Source organism: Cyprinodon variegatus, unplaced genomic scaffold (genome assembly GCF_000732505.1).
Source record: "Cyprinodon variegatus isolate N-32 unplaced genomic scaffold, C_variegatus-1.0 Scaffold52, whole genome shotgun sequence".
Lineage (NCBI taxonomy): Eukaryota > Metazoa > Chordata > Actinopteri > Cyprinodontiformes > Cyprinodontidae > Cyprinodon > Cyprinodon variegatus.
In genome coordinates, this window is record NW_015150505.1 from 453,521 (window position 1) to 478,547 (window position 25,027).

At 39.6% G+C, this 25,027-nt stretch overlaps 1 protein-coding gene across 1 annotated transcript in view; it reads right to left on the reverse strand.

The window, feature by feature from the left end:
- Positions 1-25,027, reverse strand: part of gpc3 (glypican 3) — a 223,636-nt gene that overhangs the window by 41,255 nt on the left and 157,354 nt on the right. The window contains exon 6 of the mRNA XM_015371033.1: positions 23,571-23,682. Coding sequence (XP_015226519.1) covers positions 23,571-23,682 — 112 coding nt within the window. The remainder of the gene's footprint in view (positions 1-23,570; positions 23,683-25,027) is intronic.

Consider the following 25,027-nt stretch of genomic DNA (forward strand, 5'->3'; position numbering starts at 1 on the left):
TGACATTGCAAAAATAATCTGATCTTAGTCAGATTGGAAGGAGAGTGCATGTCAACTGATATTTTGATCATCATATCGATGTGAACTTAGACTGACTCAGTGCTTTGATTGTGTTTAGGGATGCCCCCCTGCTGGAAGTTGAACCTTCGCTCTATTCTCGAGTCCTTAACAACAAGTTTTGCTTTAAGAAGAAACAAAAAAAACACCTCCACTGCATCATCCTGCCATCACCATGCTTCATTGGTGCTTAGAGGTAGTTTTCAGTTTTGGTCAGTTTCAATCAGAGCATCATCCTCAGCATCTTTTTTTCATTCATTTCTTACAATGTATCTCTTCATGCAACTCTTTCATAAAAGTGAAGGATTAAACATTCGACCAACCTGCACAATAGAACATTTTTTAACAGCAGTGACAGTGTCTTAAACCCCTTTGCTGTGTTCCCTGGTCTTCATAATGTTGTTTGCTCCCCGATGTTACCTAGTAAATGCCTGAGGCCTGTTATTTGATTGTGACGGCAATGGTCTATCACATGAAGCCCATGCAGGGTAGGGGTGCAGCCATTTTTACAATAAATGCCAGTTGTGTCAGGAATCCAGTTTGTGTGGGTTGTGTTTTTGTGTGTTCTCCCTCCACCACCAGGTGGTGCCTGGTTCTCGTTGGCCCTCTCACACACCTGCGGATGGTTGCCTCATTACCTGAGGACTCTTAAGCTGCTGACTGCCACTACCTCAAGGCCAGAGTGTTTGCCAGTTTTGGGTACTCTAGCCAAGCTGAGTTTTGCTGAGTCAAACTGAGTTTTTGTCAACCTGAGCCTAACCTTGTTGTTTTTGTCTTTGACTCTCGGCAGGAAGTCAATCTGCAAACTGGATGTTTTGGACCTTCTCCCCCTGGAAGAATTGTCTGAGTGTCAAACTGAGCTGGGTATTCAAACTGGAGGTTTGGATCCACTTTCCCCCTAAGGATTGTTTGAGCTTCACACTGAGCAGGGGATTCATCTTCACAAAAAAACGTTCAAGTACCATAGGTAATCCAAGTGGCAGTCAGCCCCTCCTTTCCTCAAGGAAACACCTCAACCTGGGTAAACCCTGTCCGCCCTCCAACGAGCAAGTCAATTACTGGAACAACCCACACCAACTGGATTCAGAGAACGACACCTTTTCTGGAAACGTGAGTTAATTTTCCTTTTTTTGACAGATTTTTAGTGTTAAAAACGCAGACCATCAAGTAAACAAAGAGCATTTTTAAACTTCTCAACAAACAAAATTCAGGGGTCATTTGAGTTAGTTAAGGGAATTATTTTCAAAAATTCCAAACAAGAGGCCTTTAAATAAACAGGAAATTTAATTAAACGCAATAAAGATTGCTGCGCAAACGTTAAGAGATGCCAGACCATTTAAATGAGCAGTTTGTGAGTGGCCAGAAAAGAAAGATGGTCTTCAAAGCCATGGAGATGAAGATACTAATGGTACGTAATTATGAAATAATAACAATACTAAATGATATTTATAGTACACCTTGCGGCCTATCTGAAAGTACTACCAACAAAAGTAAAAGAAAAAGAAATTAATAGCACTATTCCTTTGAAATGTCCAGGAAGGACCTGGGTTCAATTCCCTGCTTCTGCATGGCGTTTGCATGTTCTCTCAACGCATATATGGTTTCTTTCCAGGCACTCCGGCTTCCTCCATTAGTCCAAAAGCATGACTGTTAGATTAATTGCCGTTTCTAAATAAAGGTATGTTTTTTCCTGATGCTGTGCAATGTAACGGCAAACTGTCCAGGGTTAATCCCATCTTTTGCCCTTAGACTGCTGGAGAAAGAAAGCAGCCAAGTGAAAGATAAGAAGACAGATGGATTTCTAGATCTTAAAGTTTTAGCCGAATAAACCAACTTCTGGTATGTATTGTTAAAATGGCAGCGCCCTGCCCCAGCAGTAGGATGCTTCTAAAGAAAATTCATTTAAATTTGTGTTGCTAAAATATCAAAATATGGCAAAGGGAATTGCTTAACAGGTGTGAATACTTTTGTAAGGTACAGAAGGATAGAACAAATTCAAAACATAATACAGAGGCGGATATTTCCATCACTTAATTCAGTTTAGGGTTTTTTTTTTAAACCTCCTGTACTGCAGCCGTAGAGGCTCCAACTGAAGATACTCAGTATTATTAATCAGAGACTGTGTGGTGTTATCCACTATAAGGAGGAGCTCATGCAGCTGGTTAGACAATCAGCTGCTGGGACTCCAAGGCACAAAGACTGCCTCTTTTTTTTAAATTTAGGCCCCAGAATCTGATGCTGGTGCCCAAACAGGTGGTTAAAATAGGGAGAAATTAAAGTGCTTCCATCTTGACCGCAGACTTATGCAGATGAGAAGCCCCTGAGCAGCAGCCGAAGCAGAGAACTTTATGCTGTAAAAACCATTTCTGAGGTTGCAGTCTCGCTCGCAGCTCGCCGTTTAAAGGAAGGGGTAATCCATTGGAAGAAAATTAATCAGGCCCCAGAGTGTTCAGATTCCTGAGAACCAAACCAGGATCAACAAGCAAGCAAAATAAACTCTAGCTTGAGTGTGTTTATCAGAAAAATTCATTTCACTTGAACACCACCCCATGAGCTGCCAGACTCCAAATGTGTTGTTTTCCTCTCACTGTAGCCTCCCTGCTCTGTGCCGGCACCGCTCCGATCCACGCCTCAGTTGGACATAGCACTGACTTGTTTACTAAATCTGTCTTGGACTCAGTGGTGATGTGGACAACTGCTAATGCAGTCTGACTCAAGAATGTGTAATAGCTTCACTACATACTTTGAGAAATGACTGCATTAGATGGACTTCGCCTGTGCTTAAAAACGCAGCATAAATGCATTACTAGAAAACTTGTTTTCACATTAAAGCTAAAAACTTTTAACATACTAGAAACTTAAGAATTTCCTAATAAGGGAAGGTTTTGAATACATTTACAGATTGCAATGTGAAAAAATGTCACATGGAGTGTTTGTTACTATTCCTGACATAATTTAGACCACTCCACCTGTTTACATTTGTGACGGTAGAATAGAAACACTTGTTCTAATGAAACCATCGTTCTAATGGTTGTTATAGTGAAGGGAAATTGCTGCATTTTGCACTAGATGTCCAACAGGTTTTCTTTTCACTCCAATAAGATCCTTCACTGCCAAAAGTGAACTAAAGCCAGTAAAATTTTCTTGAATTCAACATAGGTGAGCTTGATTTCATTTGGAAAGTAAAATAATGTGCCAATGGGATAAGATCTTGGCACTTACATTAAGAAACAAACATCTGCATGAACTTAACAAACAGGTTATGTTTTGTTTGTCTGTCTGTCCATCCTTGTACGGTATATCTTGAAAAGTTATGAACGGATTTTAATGAAATTTTCACCAAAGGTGCAACTCAGTCCAAGGAACAATCTTTAAAATGTCCATATCAATGCGTTCTTTTGCACCATGTTTTTTCTTCCACAATGTTTATATTTGATCACTGCTGCACTTTAAGAAATGGAAATATCATGAAAGCTGTACAAAACGAAATTTTGTTTTGCATTCACTCTGTGTATAGAAAATGACAATAAAAGTCGCCTAAGTATATGTATACGCCCAAAATTGAAAAAAATAGATAGAAAGTATAGCGTATGCCAAAGTTTTAGGAGGTTCTAGGATGTGAGGCATACGCAGGCTAAACCATCATTGCGTGACTGGGGCTTTACATGCGGTTTCACGAAAGTTAATGTAGAATTTTATCTGTAGATTAAATGCATCTAGAAATAAAATCATTTTGTTGTTTACTGACAACATATGTAGTGCAAACCGATACCAGTCTAAGCTGTGGAGACACATATTACTTTCTCCTCAAAGCTCATATTTATTTGTTTAATTGTTCTCTATTTTTTGCTTTTAAACTGGTGGTATTGTTTTGTAAATATTGGACCAAGAGTCCGAATAAATAAATCTATTTCGAATATTGCAGAATAAAATCATTATTCTTACACAAAACGTACACAAACAACTGTTTTATAAAATGTGACGGGTCCAAAATATGTAAATGTTAACAACTGGTAGCGATGTCAATGTCAACAAAAAATGATTCTTAACAAAAAGGAATAGTAGGCTGAAGTCATTAGACAAAGGTTAGGAGTTGCCAGAAAAATGGCTGATTCTCTGCATTAGCTTTCTCAGACTCAAGTCCTCAAAGTAAACAGTTTTTATTCTAATTCATCCTATGAAAGTGAAGGATTTGTTTCAAGGGACTTTACATGCCTTTAATAAGAATAACCATTAAAAACTATATGAGCATGTCATTTTGCAGGCTTTATAATAACAGCTAAGTAGATCTATAGTCAGTGCAAGAGGTTAAAATCTGCACCAGTCTGTCAAACAACTTTGTTGCCTCTGTTTCTTTTACAAATCATTAACCCATGGTTTGAATTACAGCGCGCATTATTATCTGATTGTTTGCATGTCTTTGCCGATTAGAAATCATAGATAACAGAAGGCAAAGTTTTATTACCAACAGAACTTTTACTTTAATTTAAATAACATGAGTTAAACCATTCTTTCATGTCATATTACAACAGGCCAATCACTAATGTAGTTTTCAGGCAATGACTTCCAAACACAAAAACTGCTTTATTGTACTATATTGACCTTAGTCTTTACTATTCTTAGAGATGACTTATCGGGGTAGCGCAGGATTTTAGATAACTTTTACATGACTTTACTCATTTACTTTAATTCAGAGATTTTGATCTGCCTTCAACCCTTTTTACTTCACATATGGACTGAATTTTTGGTGAACCTAGTTTATGAAAGAAAAAACTTACAATAATCACAGAAATAACTTAAATCTGACAAAAGTAATAATAAAACAAATCTATGAAAATGGAAAAAGTCAGAAAAGACTTCAAACCCAGGGTTTAAAAAAAATTATTTTTTTTTCAAAAATCTAAACTGCCTGGACAGAAATTAGGGTAGCCCAAGAAATGACTAAAAATAATGTTACCTAAGAGACAATTTTAGAAACACAGGTGTTGCCAAACTTGTAATTATTCGGTTGGCATCGATGTAGGGCTAAAGGTTTGGTGACATGGTGTGTATCACACTCAACATGAACCAGAGGAATTGAAGGAAAGGGTTGTCTCAGGAGCATAGAAAGAAAATGTATTGACCAGCATGTCAAAGGTAAAGGCTGTTAGACCATCTCCAAGCAGCTTGATGTTTCTCTGACAACAACTCTTATTTTTCAGAAATGTGAGAACTATGGGACTATAGCCAACTTTCCTTGACTTGGCTACAGGAGCAAAATTGATGACAAATCAAAGAGACAGATAATATGAATGGCAACAAAAGAGCCAAGAAAAACTTCTATAAGACTAACATTGAACTTCAAGCTCAAGGAGCATCGGTGTCAGATCGCACCATGCATCATTGTTTGTACCACAATGGACTTAATACAAGACACCATTGTTGAAAGCAAATCATAAAAACCCAAAGGGAATTTGCTAAACTAGTTGTTGACAAGCCACAAAGCTTCAGGGAAAAATGTTCTGTGAACAGAGGAGACAAAAAATGGACCTTTTGCCAAGGCACATTAGCTCTATGTTCACAGATGGAAAAACAAAGCATATGAAGAAAAGAACACTGCCCCTACTGTGAAACATGGAGGAGGCTCTGTTATATTCTGGGGCTGCTTTGCTTCATCTGGCACAGGGTGTCTGAATCTCTGCAGGCGACAATGAAATCTCAAGACTATCAAGGGTTTGTAGGGAGCAATGTGCTGCCCAGCGTCAGATAGCCTGGTCTCAGCCACAGGCTAAAAGGCCAAGAATGGCTAAGAGGACAATATTTAAATATTCTCAAGCCCTGACCTAAATCCCTTTGAGCATCTTTGAGAGGGAAACATGTTGTCTGGAAAGGGCCCCTTAAAACCTCTGAAAACTGGAGCAGTTTGCTTTTGAGGAGTGAACCAAATTACCTGCTGGGAGGAGCAGAAATCTCATTGACAGTTACAGGAATCTTTTAATTGCAGTGATTGCCTCAAAAGGTTGTGCAACAAAATCTAAAGTTAAGGGTATCATTATTTTAGTCCAGGCGTGTTTTATTAGTTTTTTTTAAACATTATGTTCGGGCAGATTATAAAAAAATAAATATTCATATAATTTTAAATAATTTTTGTGTTGTGTCAAATTCAAGTTATTTGAATTATCATCATTGTGGGTTTTTCTTTCATTAAACGAGTCGTAGCAAGAATTTTTTCCATATGTGTATCCCTCAGTGGGCTGACAGTGCTGGAAAGCAATCTGGGGGCGACGCGTTTTAAGAATTTATAGCTTTATAAGTCATGCATCATTCACACCCAATAGCATTACTATTACCACAGAGTCTTGTCCCGACTTTGCGGTACATCTACACCTTATGGACACAGGACAGTCTTTTGAGGACCAGAATGTTCACATTTTGGACAAAGAAAATAGTTGGTTTGAGAGGGGAGTGAAGGAAGCCATTCATGTTAAGAAATAAAAAACAACCTTAAACAGAGGGGGTGGACTCAGATTTCAGCTTTCATAAAACCTACAATGCAGCAATTGAGTTAATCCCTTCCCATTATCATCACAACCTCCTTACCGGACAGACAACCTCGCCTATTTAGCCAAGCCAACAATTCCCTTTAACGACCCCCTTTCAGAGACATAGACAGGTTTGGGGATTGCAGGATAAAAAAAGAAACCAAACGACCCCCATTCCAAAGGGGTGGACCTGTTTGTCCGTTTGAATTTGTATGTTTTCTAAGCAAAAACAAGGCTTTGTTGGGCTGCTTTATAAAGCAACTAAACGCTATGCCTGACATTTGAATTGAACACGCTTCCTGGATGGATTGGACGCGCAACGTCTTCAAATTGGAAACAAAGTCCAGAGGTTTGTTTTTTTACTTTTTTTGGAATGACTAAGACCGGGATGACTGAGAATCTTCACCAGCAATTTGGGAAGAGTTTTGGCTTTTCAGAAGGTCTTTAAGAAAAGCATAATCTTTAAAATCTTATGATGTATATTGTGCAGCCCTGCTTCAAATAATAGCCACTATTCCTTTAAGGCCAAAAGTATGCACCATATAAACCCAACAAACCCGCCAGCGTTCAGTGCTCAGAAGTTTCATTTTTTTCTGATATGAAGGAAATGGACTTTCCTTCCAGCTAATCCGCACATATCCTCAGAGCTACTGCTTTTGCATCATTCGGGCAGATGTCCCTGTTTGGAGCTGGGAGCCAAGAGAAAGCAGGCATGCAAGTGGAAATGAATGAGACGCATCTCAGGAGAGCAGAGACAGGCGGAGGAATGACAGGAGCCTCTTTCCGCAGTGAGTCATGGAAAGCTCCTCGGGCCGGACGGAGCGACGTTGGGGTCAGCTTGACCTGCCCTGCATTCCCACCAGCTCCCCTCAACTCGTTACTCAACCTTTTATTAAACCAGAAATCTGAAGAGGAGGGAGGGAGGAGGGTACTGTTTCATTCTTGTCTCTGTCCCCCCCAACCCCCCCATCCTCTGCTATCTGTCCAACATTTGAGAATGTCATAAAACAGGAGTCCAGCCTCAGACAGTTAATACAGACAACATTCATTTCCTGCTGTTCCGTCCAGTCGAAAACGAAATACTCTGAAAAAAGAAGCGCTTTAGTTCTGCGTTAAACTGGGCGTGTGTCCACGCCACCTTTCTGACTCAGCTTGTAAATCTATTTCCAGATTTTCCTGCTTTAAAAAGAATCCCGGCTGGATTTTTAAAACTGTCTGGCAGACGCTTTAACACCATGGTGAAAAAAAAAAACAAAAAAAAACTTTTAGAGCAGATAAACACTTCCAGGCCTTGCTGTTACATATGCAGTAAACCGCCGTCCTTCAACAGGAAGAATTGAATATTTTACTCAAACTGGCTTCAGATCTAAGAGCCGCAGAGTGCAGAGGGTTAAATTTTGTAATATATCTGGTATGACAGCAATTTTCAGTGTGTTTGTGAGGCTAACCAAATGAAAATCTTGACTTATGTCTGTGAATGTGCCCGATTGTCCGTTTGGGGGTTTAATCGCTTAAAAAGTCCCCCTTCCCGAACAAGCCTCTGGTTGCTAAATCAGATTACGCCCCTTTAAACAATCTCTTTTTGTCTGCTGCTTGTCTGCTTTGCACGTTATCTCCATGGCTTCCAGAATCATGTGTTGCTAAGCGACCTTTTGTATCGGCATCAGCAGACGTCCATGTCCCATGATCACACCTAGCGGGATGGGTGGAGGTGGGGGGGTGGGAGATATGAAACAGTGCCTTGAAAAAAATATTAATTCCTCCAGAAAATGTTGCCAAAAGCCAAAACCTTTATCATTACAGTTTTTTTTCCCCAGAAATCTATTAAAGTTTCCATGGAAATTCATTACTTTGTGTAGCTCAACAGTAAAACTACAAAAACATGGTCTTTCACCTAAATTAACAGGCTAAGGCTGGTGCTCTTAACAACATTTACATCCTCTTTGCAGGTTGACTCAATCCATGTGGCACATCAGTAAACAAGAGAGTGTTTCTCTGGTCAAATAAGGCACATAAAACCTTGGCCTTCACGCAAAACAAGACCTGTGGCTGAAAACTACCACAGTGCAGCATTATGAGCATCCATAGTGTAATACAAGGTGGTGGCATAATCATGCTGAGGGAACCAGTTTTAACCAGCAGGGATGGAGGATGGAGAAGCCGGTTAGAGTTGGTTAGAAGGTGAAAACAGGAAGGCTCTGGAAGTAAAGCTGTTGGAGATTGCAAAGGTTCAGCTTCCAGCAGCATCGGGCCTTAGAAGCTTCTAATCAAAGTCCCAACATTAACCTGATCCAGAATATTTCCCAAGACATAAAAACAAATGGTTTGTTCTTTGTTGCTCTTTGTTCAGTTTCAAAATAAAGCGAGAGAAAATCAATAAATGTGGTGGTTTCATTTATTTTTTTGCTTTAAAAATAAATGAGAGAAATTTAAATTCCAAATATCAAAAAAATATTTTTGGGCATGCTTTGGTGGCGCAGTAGTTAGCGCACATGACCCATGTATGGAGGCCTTAGTCCTTGACGCGGGCGACCCAGTTTCGAATCTGGCCTGTCATCTTTTCCTGCATGTCTCTCCCTCTCTCTTACCCCCTTTTTCTCTCAGCTTATTGTGCATAAAAAAACTAAAGCAAAAAAAACAAGCCCCTAGTGCCGTAAAAACAAAATCTTGAATAGTGTCCTTTCATCTCAATTGTGCACTCTGGGTTGGTGTATCTTGGAAAATCCAGATTAACCCCCCCGACGTTTGTGATTTCAATATCAGAAAACTTGGAATCAATTATACTTTTTGTGAGGCACGTTAGAAAAAGATAAACACGCCTCACCAGGTCCCGTCATTTATCTCAGCTACTGATGACTAAAAAAGAAAGGAGATTACGGGAGAAATGAAGGAACCAATGGCTACAAACTGCAAAAACAAAAGGGGTCAGACAGGATGGGAAGCGGTGAACATGTGGGAGAATGATAAAGTCGAGGAGTGCAAACACTCTGACAGGTCCAGAGAGGCGCCTCAACTGAGCCGTGCCCCCCCCCCAGAGCACCGCCGTTCCAAACAAAAGGCAGAGCAGGAACACAGGAGGTCTCTGACCCTCACGGCGAGACCCTCTCATGACCCAGGAGAGACAGGAAACAGGAAGTGGGACCTTTGACCTCTACAGGGGAGGGATCCTGTTGTACAGCAACATGTGACCGTGCCCGGCGATAACAAGCGGGGCTGCGTGGATCAAATCAGACAGGCAGCAGGAAGACTCAGCTGTTTAGATTCCTTCTCCCTCACAGCTGAAGAAGAAGAGAAGAGAAATCGAGTTGCAAGGAGGAGCATTTGATTAAGAAAAGTCCTCAGCTCACTTATAGCGGTGATTCCTGGTAGTCAGGTCAGTCCCTGACTTCTGCTGGGGGGTTTATAAACTGGCTGTGTGATAATTACACTCAGGGGGTGGTGATGGTGGAATGGGCAGAGAAAGGAGCCCAGCTTGGCCCCAGGACCGATGGTGGAGTAGGTGGAGAAAAAGAGGTGAGGTAGAAGTATAGAGGTAAGGAGGAATGGGTGGCAGTGGTAGACAGGATGGTTGGGCCTCATTAGCAGGCAGACTAATTGGAGGGAAAAAGGCCCCCACATGCTCCGTCTGACCTCCCAGTCAGCAGGGGAGAAAGCCACTAGGAGAAGGCGGTGGGAGCGTCTGAGGAGGAGGAAGGAGGTCTGTAGGTTTGATTCCTATAGTCGAGGAACCATAACCCTGCAGAAAACAAAGATAATGTGCAGCGGTGTGACAATGCACCCGCCCCGCGGCTTCTGGCAGGTTTACACCAGGTGTCACACTTCATTTAAAAAACCCTCATGGCTTATTCCAGCTCACAGACATGGCAGCATTACAGCCCCCCCCCCCCCCCCCACCCCCACACACTCTGCGTCCCGAGCAGCCGCAGTGGACACACATAGAAACGGGCGGACTGAGAGGTCAGCGGCAGCCCTGAGGGGGGTGTGTATTAAATAACTCTTCAAAAGCCCTCTGTAAATAACATCAAACGAAGGTGAGACGCTTTGACTGCAGCGAGCATNTTACACCAGGTGTCACACTTCATTTAAAAAACCCTCATGGCTTATTCCAGCTCACAGACATGGCAGCATTACAGCCCCCCCCCCCCCCCCCACACACACACACACACACACTCTGCATCCTGAGCAGCCATACTTTACACACATAAAAACGAGCAGAGTGAGAGGACAGAGGCAGCCCTGAGGGGGGTGTGTATTAAATAACTCTTCAAAAGCCCTCTGTAAATAACATCAAACGAAGGTGAGACGCTTTGACTGCAGCGAGCATTACGGCGGAGTTAGAGGGTGTGCATTTACAGAGCGGCAGGCTTGCTCTGACACCTATGTCGTCCATTAGAGTGATTATAAGCACACCCTGCAGGAACCCCCCACCCCCCGCCCGCTTCCACTTAAGCTCCCCAGTAGGAAGTTTTTCATCCGCACATTTCAGTGTCGCTTTTATTTAATAGCTCTTCTGCTTCCCCATATATTTATATATATATCAGAGCTGTATATGAGCTGTAAAGCGAATCTGCTGCAGTTGTTTTCCTATGTTTGCATGAGATAAATCCATGCAAGCGTGCGGATGAATAACGGCCACAGCTCAAGTGCGTGATTTACACAGAGAGTTGTGCCTTCTCAGTAGCGTGCACGTTGTGTTTTCAGGTTGGTGCACGCTGCCCTGGCTTGGCCGGCTGATGGAATTTGTGGCGTTCGGGGTCTGGTTTATTTTCCACCCTGGATTCCTGTCTTATACCTGCAGGATTTTCCCAGGTTCTGGCTTCAATTAGGCTGGGAAGCTGTGAGGATAGGGTGGGAGAGTGTTGGTGCTGGTGTGTGTGTGTTGGGGGGTGCAGCGACAGAGCTGTAGTCTGTCACACACAACTCAACACAGCTGTGGAGATTGAAAGGCAGGCGTTAAACATGCCAAGAGGGGATGATAGGGATAAAATCTAGAATATTAGATCGGAATTCAAATATGTCAAGAGTTTGATGCTCTGTTTACCTTTTTAACTTCCTAAAAAAAGAAAGAACAATTCCTCTCAAATAGCCGACTCCTCAATGGCCTGTGATGGGATTTTAAGTGGTAGATGTAGTAGTCTTTTTCTGTAAAGGGAATATGAACCTGATACATGCGTTTTTTAGTACTGGGTCACGATTGAAATATCTAACCGTGTTAATTACAGGGGCTGTAATTCATCACATTTTAATTAAAAACCATATTTCAACAAAATAAACCACATTTCAAATACAAAACCCCCTTTTGAGTCAATCAAGCAAGACAACATGTTCTAATACACATTAGCTCTAAACCCAGTGATTGTGTCTGACTATTGAAAAAATGCATGGGAACTGCCTAATTTAATAGTGGAGATTGGTTGCACGCCAAACGTCTTTCTCAGCAATCTACAAAGTTGTATTACTTCAAGATGAATTAGTCGCTTTACTTCAACTCAACAAAATTACTTCTCCTCCAAAACTATTTGATCAATAAAAATGTAAGGGTGGCTGACACTGTACACTGCAAAAGCTAAAATATAACTAAGCATTTCTTGTTGAAATTAATGTATTTTATCTTGATTTTAATAGGTAAGCAAAACTATTTGCTTTATGGAATTAGAAGATTTATGTTTAAAATAAGAAAAGGCACAAATATATTGTCTTATTTCAAGTTGATATTATCTATAAATCTTATTCTAATGTTCAGTCTATTCCATTGGTGGATTATCTTATGTTATTTAGTTGCACAAATTAAGAGAAAATACATGTATCGCTTATTTTTAGATCAGTTTTTTTGCAGTGTAGTAATGCAGCTAATTGAAACTAGTGTTATAATAAAATTAAACAGCAAATCAAACTAATTATCGTTGGCTGTAAGAACCAAATTCACTCCCAGAAGGGTGAAACAAAAAAAAAAAGTCTGTTTTTAAAATAAATCTTTCAATTAATGTAAAATAGATTTTTTTTAACATAGCCCTATCTCTGACCTGAGTGGAAAACAGGCAATTGAAAAGATCAACATATATTTTCATTGTTTCAAGGCTCTTAGCGTCAGGCAGAAAAGAAGAGGGTGCTTGAATAATCCCACGAGGTTTTATCCTCCAAATGCCAAACTCCTCAGAGAAACCAAACGTTCTGTAATCAAAAGCCAATCACGTAATTGGCCTATTTTGCCACTAGCTTCAACATCTCCTGCCAGATTAGTTACTCAGAGGAGAAAGCTGATACCCTGGGAAGTTAAACACATGTTTGAAAAAGAAGAGGAGGAAAAAAAACAATCCCACCAGAACAAGAAGACAACTTCACAACAGGATCTTCTAATTCAGGCGGCCTGACTCTACATACAGCTTTGTGCAGAAAACTCACTCGGCCACTTCTCCCTAAATCAAAAATGCAGAGTCACGTTCAGACTCCACTTTAAGTGGGGAGAAAGCAGCAAGACTCGCCAGTGTGGCATCAGAGAGTATCTTCAAACCGAGAGGCGAGGAGCGCATGTTAAATTACACTCTTCTTTATCGGCTTCCACTCGCTGTATACACAAGTATCAACACACAGACAGGACCTCACACGGGAATTTGTTCCACGAATTCCTGCGGCCGTGTGAGAGACAACATCTCTTAGCACAAAAAAGTGCTCCTCAGAGTCCCGCTCTGTTTAAAGATTCCAAGAGAAGAGGCATTAAACAAAGCGGAGAGCCATTTCTCCTCTCCCATTTATAATGTGTAGCTCGCTGTAAGCTTGGCTAAGGCTCAGTCATGACATCAACTGCCTTGGGCGTGAGAAAACAGTGTTTTACAAGCCGAGGCGACCGGCTCGGAGTGTTTTTTCTCCCCTTGTGGTGTTAAGTTTAGCCTCGCTGAGGTACAAAGGCTCAAAGTCTCCCTGCCAAACTGTCACAGGCTCTGCTGATAGTCTGATCAACACTGACAAAGTGAAAAATGACACATTTCAGCGCCGTCGTCACGCAGCACTTTGGAGAAGAGGAATGAAACATTAAAACATCAGGGGGATTAAAATTTGGAAGGAAGCCGTTTCGTTTAGTGGGGTCCCACGTCTCCTCTCAGTGTTTGAGTGCCTATTCCCTGGATTTTAAAAACACGGCCTCACATGCTGTGGTCTGGGGCTAATTTGTGGCTTAAAAGTGGGTCAGCACAAGCTGGAAGAGCCATTGATTAAGCTCAGTGTTCGAGTCAAAAGGCAGAATATTGCTCATTCAAAGGGAAAGTGGTTGCAGAATGAAAGAGTCTCAGAGGAGCACTAAAGGGCAGTTATGCGAGTGACCCCAGCCCTGAATGTATCGCTCAGTCACAATAATCATCAGTGCCTTACAATAGCATTCTTTACCCTCTAAATTCTTTCATTTTCTCAGGTTTCAGCCACAGATTTCAGTGCGTTCTCTGGGAATTCACATGAAGGACACACAGTGTTGTTTATACCGAGAAATACGGCATCCATTCGTATTCAAACTATTTAAAAACATGTTAAACATTATGTTTTGGTCACATTTGACCAAATCTGTTAATGGAGAAGGATTGACATGGGATTGGTAGCCCTTGTCATTACCCGATCCGTACCGGAAGCACGATCCGTACCATCAGCTCATTTGCGCGTTCGCAAACAGAATAACTTCCGGTGGCAATATTTCCTTTTTCTTACTTTTTTATTCTTTTGTATTTTTTTAGAGGCATGGGTTTCTTTTTGTATATCTTTGTATTTTCGTCAATATTGCATTTTCTAAAAATAAAAAAACAGAAATACATTAAAAAGTTCAATCGCCTTGTGATAGTTACTTTGACTGCTCTGAGCATGCGCAAATATACGTCACACAGCATATATATTTAAATTTGTTTAAATATTTGATTTACTCTGTACTTAACTATGCACTCCAGCAGTACTGATCCCACAATGGATTCATTTGCTACCTTTCATGACCTGCAGTTTTTCATTGATAAGAGAACATTTCCCGAAAATTAGTTTTTATAAAATAAAAAGGATGTCTCCACATTTTCAAGTTAAAGGTAAGAAAATTAGGGAGTGCTCGTGTTGTAGCGAGTACCGTGACTCATTTTTGGTGTATTCTTTAATTATTTAAGGATATAAATAAAGTTTTTTCAGTACCGTAATTACATTATTTTTTGGCGACCCGGAAGTTATTCTGTTCGCGCAGGCGCAAATAAGCTGATGGTACGGATCGTGCTACCGGTACGGATCGGGTAGCGACAGCCCTATCCCTGTGGTGAGCGGTAGTGGTGGCAGCATCATGCTGATACTTTTCTTCGCAGGGAGAGATAGGCTTAACCTTTCCTTTGAGTTGTATTCTTACAGTATTTGTGTGTTCAAATACAGAGAATCCATCCTGCCCCACGTCAACCATTCCAGATTGACCCAAAATAATGTTGTAGCATTATGGTTTTTGGCAGGACAAGACAAAAAGCAATAGCTGCTGTGCCCGCAGCCGAAGCAAAATTAATATGGCAGCAAAGCAGGTACGCGTAGCTGCTGCTGTTACATAGTTTTTTTTAGAATTCACAATTTGATCTCTGAAAGAGGAAGAGCAGGAGCGTAAAAGAGTTAGTTGGTGTGGTTTCTCATGGCGTCTGCTGCTATTTGTTTTGTTACCATGATTGACTAAAACCAAATACGGAAAGTTCTCCTATGTATCCCTCCTTTCTCTTAACACTTTAACACCAAGTGTATAATATTTGATGCAGGAGTTTTTGAGATCCTACAACATTAGTGTGATAATCTTGTTCTTGAGAAACCCGGCTTACTGTACACAATCAGAGATGTATAGCAAACAAAACGTTTATGATGAAATACACGGAAATGCCTCATGTAACACAAATGATACAAATACCTAATCTCATTTGACTTCTCAAAAACGTTCTAAACTTGTCAGAATATGCAATGACGACTCTCATGTATAAAAATCCGATTTTTACGACAGGTTTTTCATGGATCGCTATGTTAAAAGACGCTGGTTAGAGTAGAAAACTAACTGTTCCCAAACATGTTTCAATGGACCAATCAAAGTCCATACCAACAATATATTTAGAATCGGAAAAAAAGAACATTTGCTACTATAACCAAAAGAAGTTCTACACAGCAATGTGTTATTTAAAAACAATATGTATTTCTTTTCAATCATTAAAATTTTTTCCAATTTTCTTTTCCTTGAAAAGCGGCTGCAAGAAGTTCATGAAACACTGGCAATCACAGCAACACTAACACAGTGAGGAGAGCAGCCATCAGATGTCTCTCCACCATCCTCACCAGATGGAAGAAATAAAGAGAAAGAGAAGAAGCCTCAGTAAGGAAGGCGCTGTCTGATTTCTCCCTCATATGGTGGCTCTCAGGGGGGGCATCCATAAATATCCAAACCGATTACTCTTGATAAATATAAATGAATATACTTTATATTTTGTGACCCAATGACAACAAATTTTTTTTGAAAAATATTATTTTTCAGCCTAAAAAGACAAGATGCAATCCCTTTTGCCTAATTTTGATGTATTTTCTATTTTTCTTATAATTCTTCACTTCAAAATTAAGTTTTTTCTCTCCAGTTGTTTTTCTGTTGTGGAGCTACATAACATAAAACTATTCTTAAATTATTATAATAGAATGGACACATGATGGGGACTTGTTTTTATCCAATTCTAATGCATTTAGTATTCTTATTAATCTTTCTAAAATGGAGTACACTATTTATTTTTATTCAGTTCATTTAATTTGTCAGTCCCTGAGTGAACCACAGCTGCAAAGGGTAAAGCTGTTGTTCTCAGTTCTCCTAAACTACATCACATCCCCCATTAATCCAGTAGCAAAGATCTGATGCAGTAATACCTTTTTAACCTAAGGAGGGCGACAAACATGCGGTTATAGATGCGAAACAAACATGCAGTAAATTGTCAAAATAATGCCTGGAACAGCACTATAGGATGGTCTAGTGGTTGGAGCAGTGCACTTGTGCTCTGAGAAGGCTGCAAGGAATAGGTTCAATCCCAACAGGCTCCACTCTGGGTCCCTGAGCAAGACCCTTAGCCCCTGATTGCTCCCCAGGCGTTTCACAATGGCAGCCCACTGCTCCCCAAGGGGATGGGTTATGATGCAGAAGTGAATTTCTCCATTGTGAGATCAAGGCTGTTTAAATACTTATTATTATAAGAGATATATTTATACATTTTTTTCCAAAAATTTTAAATGATATACTCCATTAAATAAAAGTCTGCAGTCATAATTATAAGATAAGAAAAAAATCCAAAACGGTGCAAAAACTTTTACAGGTCACTTCTTGTGCTCCGAACTCTTTCCTTGAAAAGGCTCAACGGAACAGACAGAACCAGGAGAACATGTGATATCAGGTGAGAACCAGCACGGCGCTGCCTTCAGGAACATCACGCATTATCTAACTTCTGGCCTGCCTTCATACACTTGGCATCAGAAACAGGACATGAAAGTAATTATCTGTAAGCCGCTCTCTCACATCAGATGGTTAATTAGTTTGTTTCCTTCCAGCCGTGCCTCATCAGGAGCCAGTGGGCTTTCAACCGTGGGGGTGGAGTGGGGCGGAGACCTTGTAAAACTGCTTTTAACTAAACAACCTCACTTTCCCTGGTGCCCACCGAGGATGTTTACAATATGTGAGCAGAGATCAGACGGAGCCTTGAAATACCAGGGACAGTCACTAAACACTTTGCAGGATTATAAAGGTTTGGCCTCTCTGGTGACAAGTGACATCATACTTTCCCTCTAACAAACTCAAATAAATATTAAGGAAAGTTTGAGAAATGTCTGCAGGAGTGAGAAGAATTCTTGATGATGGAAAGAATCTAAAGTTTTAACCCCCCCAAAAAACGTAGAACTCATTTCACTGGTATCATAAGTTCATTTTCCTTTTTTAGTGCATTCACGATCTTTTCACCAATATCGGTCAGACCTGCTTCATCTTTGCACTCCGTCAGGTTGGCAGTTTATTTTTTATTAGTCTGAATAGTGGATATTACCTCGACACGTGAGAGAGGCTGACTCATTTAGTTTTTTAAATCTTCTCTTAAAACACTTTTTTTTCTCTCTTTGGCTTTTTTATCCAGATGGAAACGTTGGCTTTTTTAATGCTTATTTGTTTTATGTTGTGTGTCTGCTCTCTGTCTTGCTTATTTCAGTGTAATTAAGTTTTTATTGTTTTAATTCGGAGTGTGATTTTTTTTTTCGATTTCTTGTTCCTTTTAGGTTTTTGGGTGTAAAACTGAGTTTTATTTCAAAGTGCTGGATCCTTTTATACCATTTAGCTTAACCGGGTGGGAAAAAATGACCAAATCACCAGGAACAACTTGTATCAAAATGATACAAGTTTTTGGCCCACTCCTCTAGATCAGTGAGGTTTCTGGGTTGTTGCTAAGAAACATGGAGTTTGAGCTCCCTCAACGCATTCTTTATTGGGTTTAGGTCTGGAGAATGGCTAGGGCACGCCAGAACCTTGATATGCTTCTTCCAGAGCCACTCCTTGGTTATCCTGTGTGTGCTTTGGGTCGTTGTCATGTTGGAAGAATACAGTTCAGTCAACCTGTCTCATGTGCAGAAAAACACCCCCAAAGCATGATGCTACCACCCCCATGCTTCACAGTAGGGATGGTGTTCTTGGGATGGTACTCATTAGTCTTCCTCCTCTTCTTCTTTCAAAGACAATTAGTAGAATTTTGGTCTCATCTGACCATGTGACTTTCTCCAATGACTCCTTTGCATCATCCAAAATAAATAAAGAAGAGAGACGGAGGAGAGATGTAAAACTAAACATCTGATCACACTGCAGTGTAAACATCCAACTGGGTTAGGGTCTATGAAGACCAAACTCTGCGTACCTTTGCAGGATTTTTATCTTTTGATTTTAATGGAGTATTGGGGCATAACTGGGTGTTTTTGGATGGAGTTAGCATGCTCTCCTGGAACATATGCTCTTAAGGTGTGCATGCCTGTGATGGACTGTGATCGGTACAGGGTGAGCCACTGGACAAAATGGATTGATGCATTTATGTTAATTTATTTAGCAGGAGAAATAACAAATGATTGCAAGCCCTGCTGTCACAAATATTAAACCCCTGTTAGTAGCTACTTTCTAAATCATTTGAATAGTTCCCACGTGCACAGAAAGGAAAATTTTTAGGGATCATTCTGCACATTTTTTGCTGATCTCTTAACAGCTCTGTTCACAGCAGATAGGTCCGCAGTATGACTCCTGATGCCTGTACCACAGAGCAAGGTCAACATAACAGGATTACTTCCAGTTTAACCAATCCACAATGATGGTAATAGGATCAGCTGTACCACAAAGTTATCAGTTCACCAAATCAATCCAGGGTTAACTGATCATGAATCTGTGGACACGCACGTATAAAGGGGAGGGTTTTAAGTAGCAGACCAATCATAATGAAGGGAGAGCGCCTTATTGTGATGGACAAAATTTTTGACCATTAATGGAAAAAAAAGTCTAAATGAAAAGTCAAACACGGCCAAAAAGAAACAAAACATAGTGTCATTTAACACAACCATAAATTCCAATCATTATACTGCATATTAATCACATCTCATCCCTCAGATGTAAGCCTCTCAGGAGTGAAGAGGACTTGAGAGCAGATAAAAATAAAAGAAAACACTAAAACAAAATTTCATCTGCTTAGTTGGAATTTTTAATTCAGTAATGTTTGAGCTGCAATAAAGCTGGAAGCTGATGACATGATTGCATCATATTAACACAAAAGGTGATCAGACTGAGGGAAATCATCCTGATTTTTCATCTTTTTTTTTTTTTTTTTACTTTTTTTTTCGTTTTACCTGGTGGTTTACCATTAATCCCCCATCAGTTTCAGCTTATTTTTGTAGCTTCAGTGTAACATTCACCCTTCTCATTTAAACTGTTACAAAAAACAGGGGAAAAAAGTATATGTATATATATATATATATATATATATATATATATATATATATATATATATATATATATATTTTATTTTATTATTTTTTTTTTTTGAAGATGAGAGAGTTGAAGATGAGGATTTTGACGCCTTTTCACAAGTTTAATTAGAACAAAGCATAGTAGTTCCAGTAGAAATCTGGCATCTAGATAGCATCTAAAACTTTGCAGCCCCAAGATTCTACACTTTGCTGCAGGTCTATGTCCTTGAGCTTTGGAGTCTTTTGCCCCCCATTCTCCTCACAATGTGGCTGGAGGATACATACGGCTTCTCCTCCAGCCTTGATTTACAGCTTTAGTTGTGTTAACGTTTCAATTTTTCCTCTTTACATCTTTGCAAATTTCAGCCATGAGCTTTTATAAACATTTCCTGATTTATGAAGACTGACACCTATCAGTTTTCATTGTTTTGGATTTTTTCTTGTCTATCCCCATTTTAAAGAATGGCCCACAGAAACGAGGCTCTGTGTTGCTCTATATTCATCAATCGGGTTGAATAAAAAAAAACATACTATTACAGAAATAAAAGATGCATTTTCTTAATAACTTTTTAGACATCTTCGCCGGGTGGCCAGTGAGTGTGTCTCTTATCATTCAGCATTAAGTAAGGTCCAGTATTCAACGATGAAACCACTGGGAAATGAGAAGAAATCCCCCATAATGTGATATCAGATGGTAAAACTAAAACAGGCTAATTCTATTAGTTACCAAGAGACCCGTTGAGGTCATTTTAACAACACAACCCTTTAAAAAGTAACAGAAAGGTGACCTATATACTTCACTTAATTTGATACAGAACTCTTGCACAACACAGTAGAGTGTCACACATTGTTATGATTGGTTTTAAAAACACTTAGTTATTTGTTTTTTTGAAAAAATGGGGGGAAAAGTGCAGCTAAAAGCCAAACAGATTTACTGCGGATAAACTATGCAATCAAGCAGAGCCATTTTTTGTCAGATGTCCATCCAGCACAATGAAGCGGGAATCTGATGAACAGCTGGAGCTGAGGAAGAAACACTGATTTACTTAACTTTGTAGTCATCAGATATGAAAGTAAAAGCTCCCATGTGGCTATTATACCTACAGAAATATCAGGAGGTCCTGGAAACGCTAGCAGAACTTTACATAAATGTCAGCCCACATGGCACATCACACCGTGGGTGGGAGCCAATAAGAACAGAATAAGATTACAGATGGAAATCATGATTCGAATGAGTCTAATAAGGTATCATGTGAAAGTCTGTAACATATACAGTAGAGTTCTCTCATTTTACCAAAATACCTGTTGAGCTATTGCCATAGTTATGCTGCTTTAGCCTTAGGCTGCTGGAGGACATAGGGACCATTTTTCATCATTCTGCTTCATTTTATCTCTATTTTTCCTTCTCTGCAGAATTTGTTAGTTAAATCTCTAATGTTATGCACTCTCTGCTTTAGGGGAGTGGCAGCCTAGTAGTTATGGCATAGAGCTGAGGTTCTAAGTTCGAGCCCCAACCCACAGACTGCCACTCTGGTTCTCTGAGCAAGACCCTTGACCCCACACTACTCCCCGCCACCCCATGATGGCAGCCCACTACTCCCCAAGGGGATGGGTTAAATGCAGAAGTAAATTTCTCCAATGTGAGATCAATAAAGTTCAATTATGTAATTGTTATTTTACCCATAGAAGCATCACCTGGTCTGTTCCTGCTTGGCTGTGACTCCATCCTGGAGAGAAATATCAGCTGTGCTGCTGCCATCAACACCTTTGTTTATAGATGTTGGAGCTTGGCCTGTTTTTCAGTGTAGTCCTGTTTATCTGACTGTGACTAACTGTAAGTGCTCTCTTTGATCCCGTGACATGTTAGCTGGCTCAAATCTCATCTGCCTGGCTTTGTGTTTCCTGGACGGGGCCGCCTGTGGAGGTGGTTATCCGTTGCCTTTAGTATCTCTGCTTCTTTTTCTGTCTGCTTCTGTCTCCTTAAACCCCAGTCGGCCTCAACAGATGGCCGTTCACACTGAGCCTGGCTCTGCTGGAGGTTTCTTCCTCTGAAAATAGAGTTTTTCCTCTCCACTGTCGCTAGAAGCATGCTTGGTCTGAGGGATTGCTGTCTAGTCTAGGAGTCAATGCGATCAGCTGGTTTACCTAAGATAGAAAACGGAACCCCGTTTTGCTTTAAAAGCTTCTGTTACACAGGGTTGGTACCAATATTAGATTTTTGCGCCCTCTATTTCTGCCACGTGCACTATATATGTCTAAATGTATATATTACCGGGTGTTGCCAATGTAATAAAGTAAACTAGTATGCTATTAACAGTAAAAGAGTTACTGTATTTAGCAAATAATTTTTGATCTCTGTGGCACAAGAACAATGGCAAACAACAAATATAATAACAGGGATTAATCAAAAAAATAATAAAATGTATAGAAACGGGTATATTTAACAAAATTAAACATTACAACATAAAGCAAATAATTTAATTATCTATATAAAAATTTACCTGAAACCAGATTAAAATTATTTGAAATTGAAGAATTAGTCCTTAAAATTAGGTAAATATATAAAACTACATACAAATCTCGACTTGAAAGACATTTGATCTGTGTAAAGAGGAAGAAGTAACTCTGTTAGGACAAGACCAAACATATTGCAAAATCGTGTTTTCTCCTATTGGTGTAAATCGACTTTCAACCAATAATTCAGGGCTTATATTGGACTTAAACCATTTTACCTAAAGCAAACGGGAAAAAAATGAAAAAACTTCCGTCTCAAGTCCAAAATTTGAAAATATCTGTAAAAAATGAAATGAAATAAAGTTTAAAAAAACTAAATTGAAAAAAATAAAACCTGAGAATACAGCACATCAACTTTCATTAACTTTTTTTCCAAGTTTTTCAAAATTTCATTTCTGGATTGTGTTTCTCTCACATATTTGCAGGGTTAAAAAACATGTTTTTTGGGGGGTTTTTTGCACAAAGTTCACTCCATATATTTCAGTCTCTAGATGTCTGCTAAACTGGTACAAAAAAAAGGAATTTTAATGATTTATACTTTTGTTTGTGAAACATGTATAATATTTTTTTTCCCTTCTATACTTTGTGTCAATGAATTATAAATAAATAAATAAATTGCCCCCTATAATTTATTAAGCTTTTTTGTTTAAATGAATGTGTGCTCACCTCTGCAAGTGTCTGCAGCTGTACTTCATTACAATATTTTTTTCTCACCCTACAATTTACACCCTGTTCTTAACTTTCCAAAGGCCTCTCACACAGCGAGGAGGAACAAGAAGACTTACAGTGTTTCAGATGTGCATCTTATCCACAGAGCTCAGGGGTGTTTAGTTTGGCTTTACAGCTGGAGAGCTGTTCCTAGAATTAGAGGTTTCTCAGGTGGAAGTTTGGAAAACTAGCCTGGGGCTTAAGGGGCCAAAAGCTGCACAAAATCCTTTAGAGCCAGATCTGCGACAAATATGCAACGAGGCCCATTTGAAGGTGGCGTAGAGCATCTATAGCATATAAATGAGGTAAAACAGCAAGAGTAATTAAGAGGAATGCATTGTCAAACTGTGTGCTTTTATTTGAGACTCAACAGAGGGGAAAAGATAGTGTCCTTAGATCTGGCTTGTTTAAAGAAGGGGGAGAGGGAGTGTGAGCCAGTGGGGTGGGGTCTGCATGCATGTGAAGGTAAAGTAGTTTTGGTGGCCAGCTGGAAGTGGTGACAGCTTCAAGTGCCAAGAACGCTGGAAGCTCAGGCTGATCTGTGGGACTGATACGTCTATCTGCAGGGCTCAGTTTGATCTGGCATCTTTCTTAAATCCAGAGTTTTCCATAACAGAACAGTCCTTAAAACAAACTAAAGAAAATAAAGTGGCTGTGTTTGCATTTTTAGTATATTAATCTTTTTTCTGTTGCCAGAAAAAAAAAGAGAAAAATTGAGCGATTCCTTCAGCCAAATGGAGTTTGGTCATGATATAAGCTCATGCAGTGGGCCGTCCAGCTCACCTGGTTGATGTGTTTTAGTTTGTCAATGATCTGGCTGATGACCGGCTCCGGCTGCTTGTTGCTCTTAGACTCTGAGGCTGAATGAAGCCGTTTCTGGCTGGGCCCAGCAAACCTGAAAGAAAAACAACACATTTTGCTAAAGAAGCACAGTGACCATTGCTCCATCTTCCCAAATACGGTGTTTAACACCATCTAGTGTCGGTTAACTTAATGACAGGGCTGAGATGTTTTTCCCTGCAGGCAGAGCCGGCTGAAAAGTCCATTTGTAACTGAGCTCGGACTGAACGGATACCTCTTCCCTCAGTGGAACATTTTCCATAGTTAAAAACAGGATCAACAGTTTTCCAGGATTTAATATTTGAAGCTAAAGGATGAAATCATCTGCAAACAAATGGGACTTTCTAAACAAAGTTAAACAGAAATCAGCAACAGCTTTCATGCATAATTGGCCTTAACTTTCTTATGAGTGGATTTACTCATGAAGTTTATGCACAGATTTTGTAACGATAAAACAAAATCCTCAAAATGGTTTAAGTCATTATTCAAAGTTTTGTTAAGATTAATTTCTTCATATAAGACTTTCACTTAGAGACGCTCTAATCATCTGTGTTAATGCACCAACCGTAGCACTGCTGTATTTCTGTGCTGCTGCAGCTTAGAGGGTATATTTAGCTCCCACCATGAAACAGGCGAGTGCCTACAAGTCTTCATGTGTACCTTAGGAAGTGGAGCTCTATTGACTGTTTTAAAGAGGAGAAGGAGGAGCTGCTCTGCCTAAAATGTGCGTCTGCTCACAGGACTTTCATGCTCAGACTTTCCTGTACATGTTTTCTCAGCTAGAGCAGGATTAACCAATCCCTTCATGGCTCTAAAGACAACATTAACAACTGTTACAAGTTGGAGATCTAATTATGCAGAACAGAAATTCATTACTGTGAAAGGAAAAAATAATAAAATGAAAAAAATAAATAAAAAAGTAAAAAGACAACATTAAATTTACAAATGGAACTTCAATTAAAATACATCAGAAACCTAGAGTTGAAGCTTTATAGTAAATAACAGTTATAATTGTAAAAACAAAACTAAAAAATGAGAAATCACTTTTTTAGAAGTATTGCTGTTTGTCACTTTAATTCATGTTTTAGGTAAGTATTTTAAGGCATTTTGGAGAATTTTATCTAAATAAACACACATTGCTTGATTCTCATGTGTGATTTAAATGAATACATTTTCTTAAGAAACAGATTTCTGCTACTTGTGGTTCTGATCCCCATTAGGCTCACTTGACTCTACTAAACCTTGCAGGTTTTGACAAAAAAAACTGTTAAATTGTTTTCACACGTATGAATCAATTCCATGTATAAATCTTCATTTACTGTCGGAAAAGCTATACTAAACAAACTTTCATTATATATACACTATGTGTGCACAAAATGATAATAAAAATCTAAAGTCAC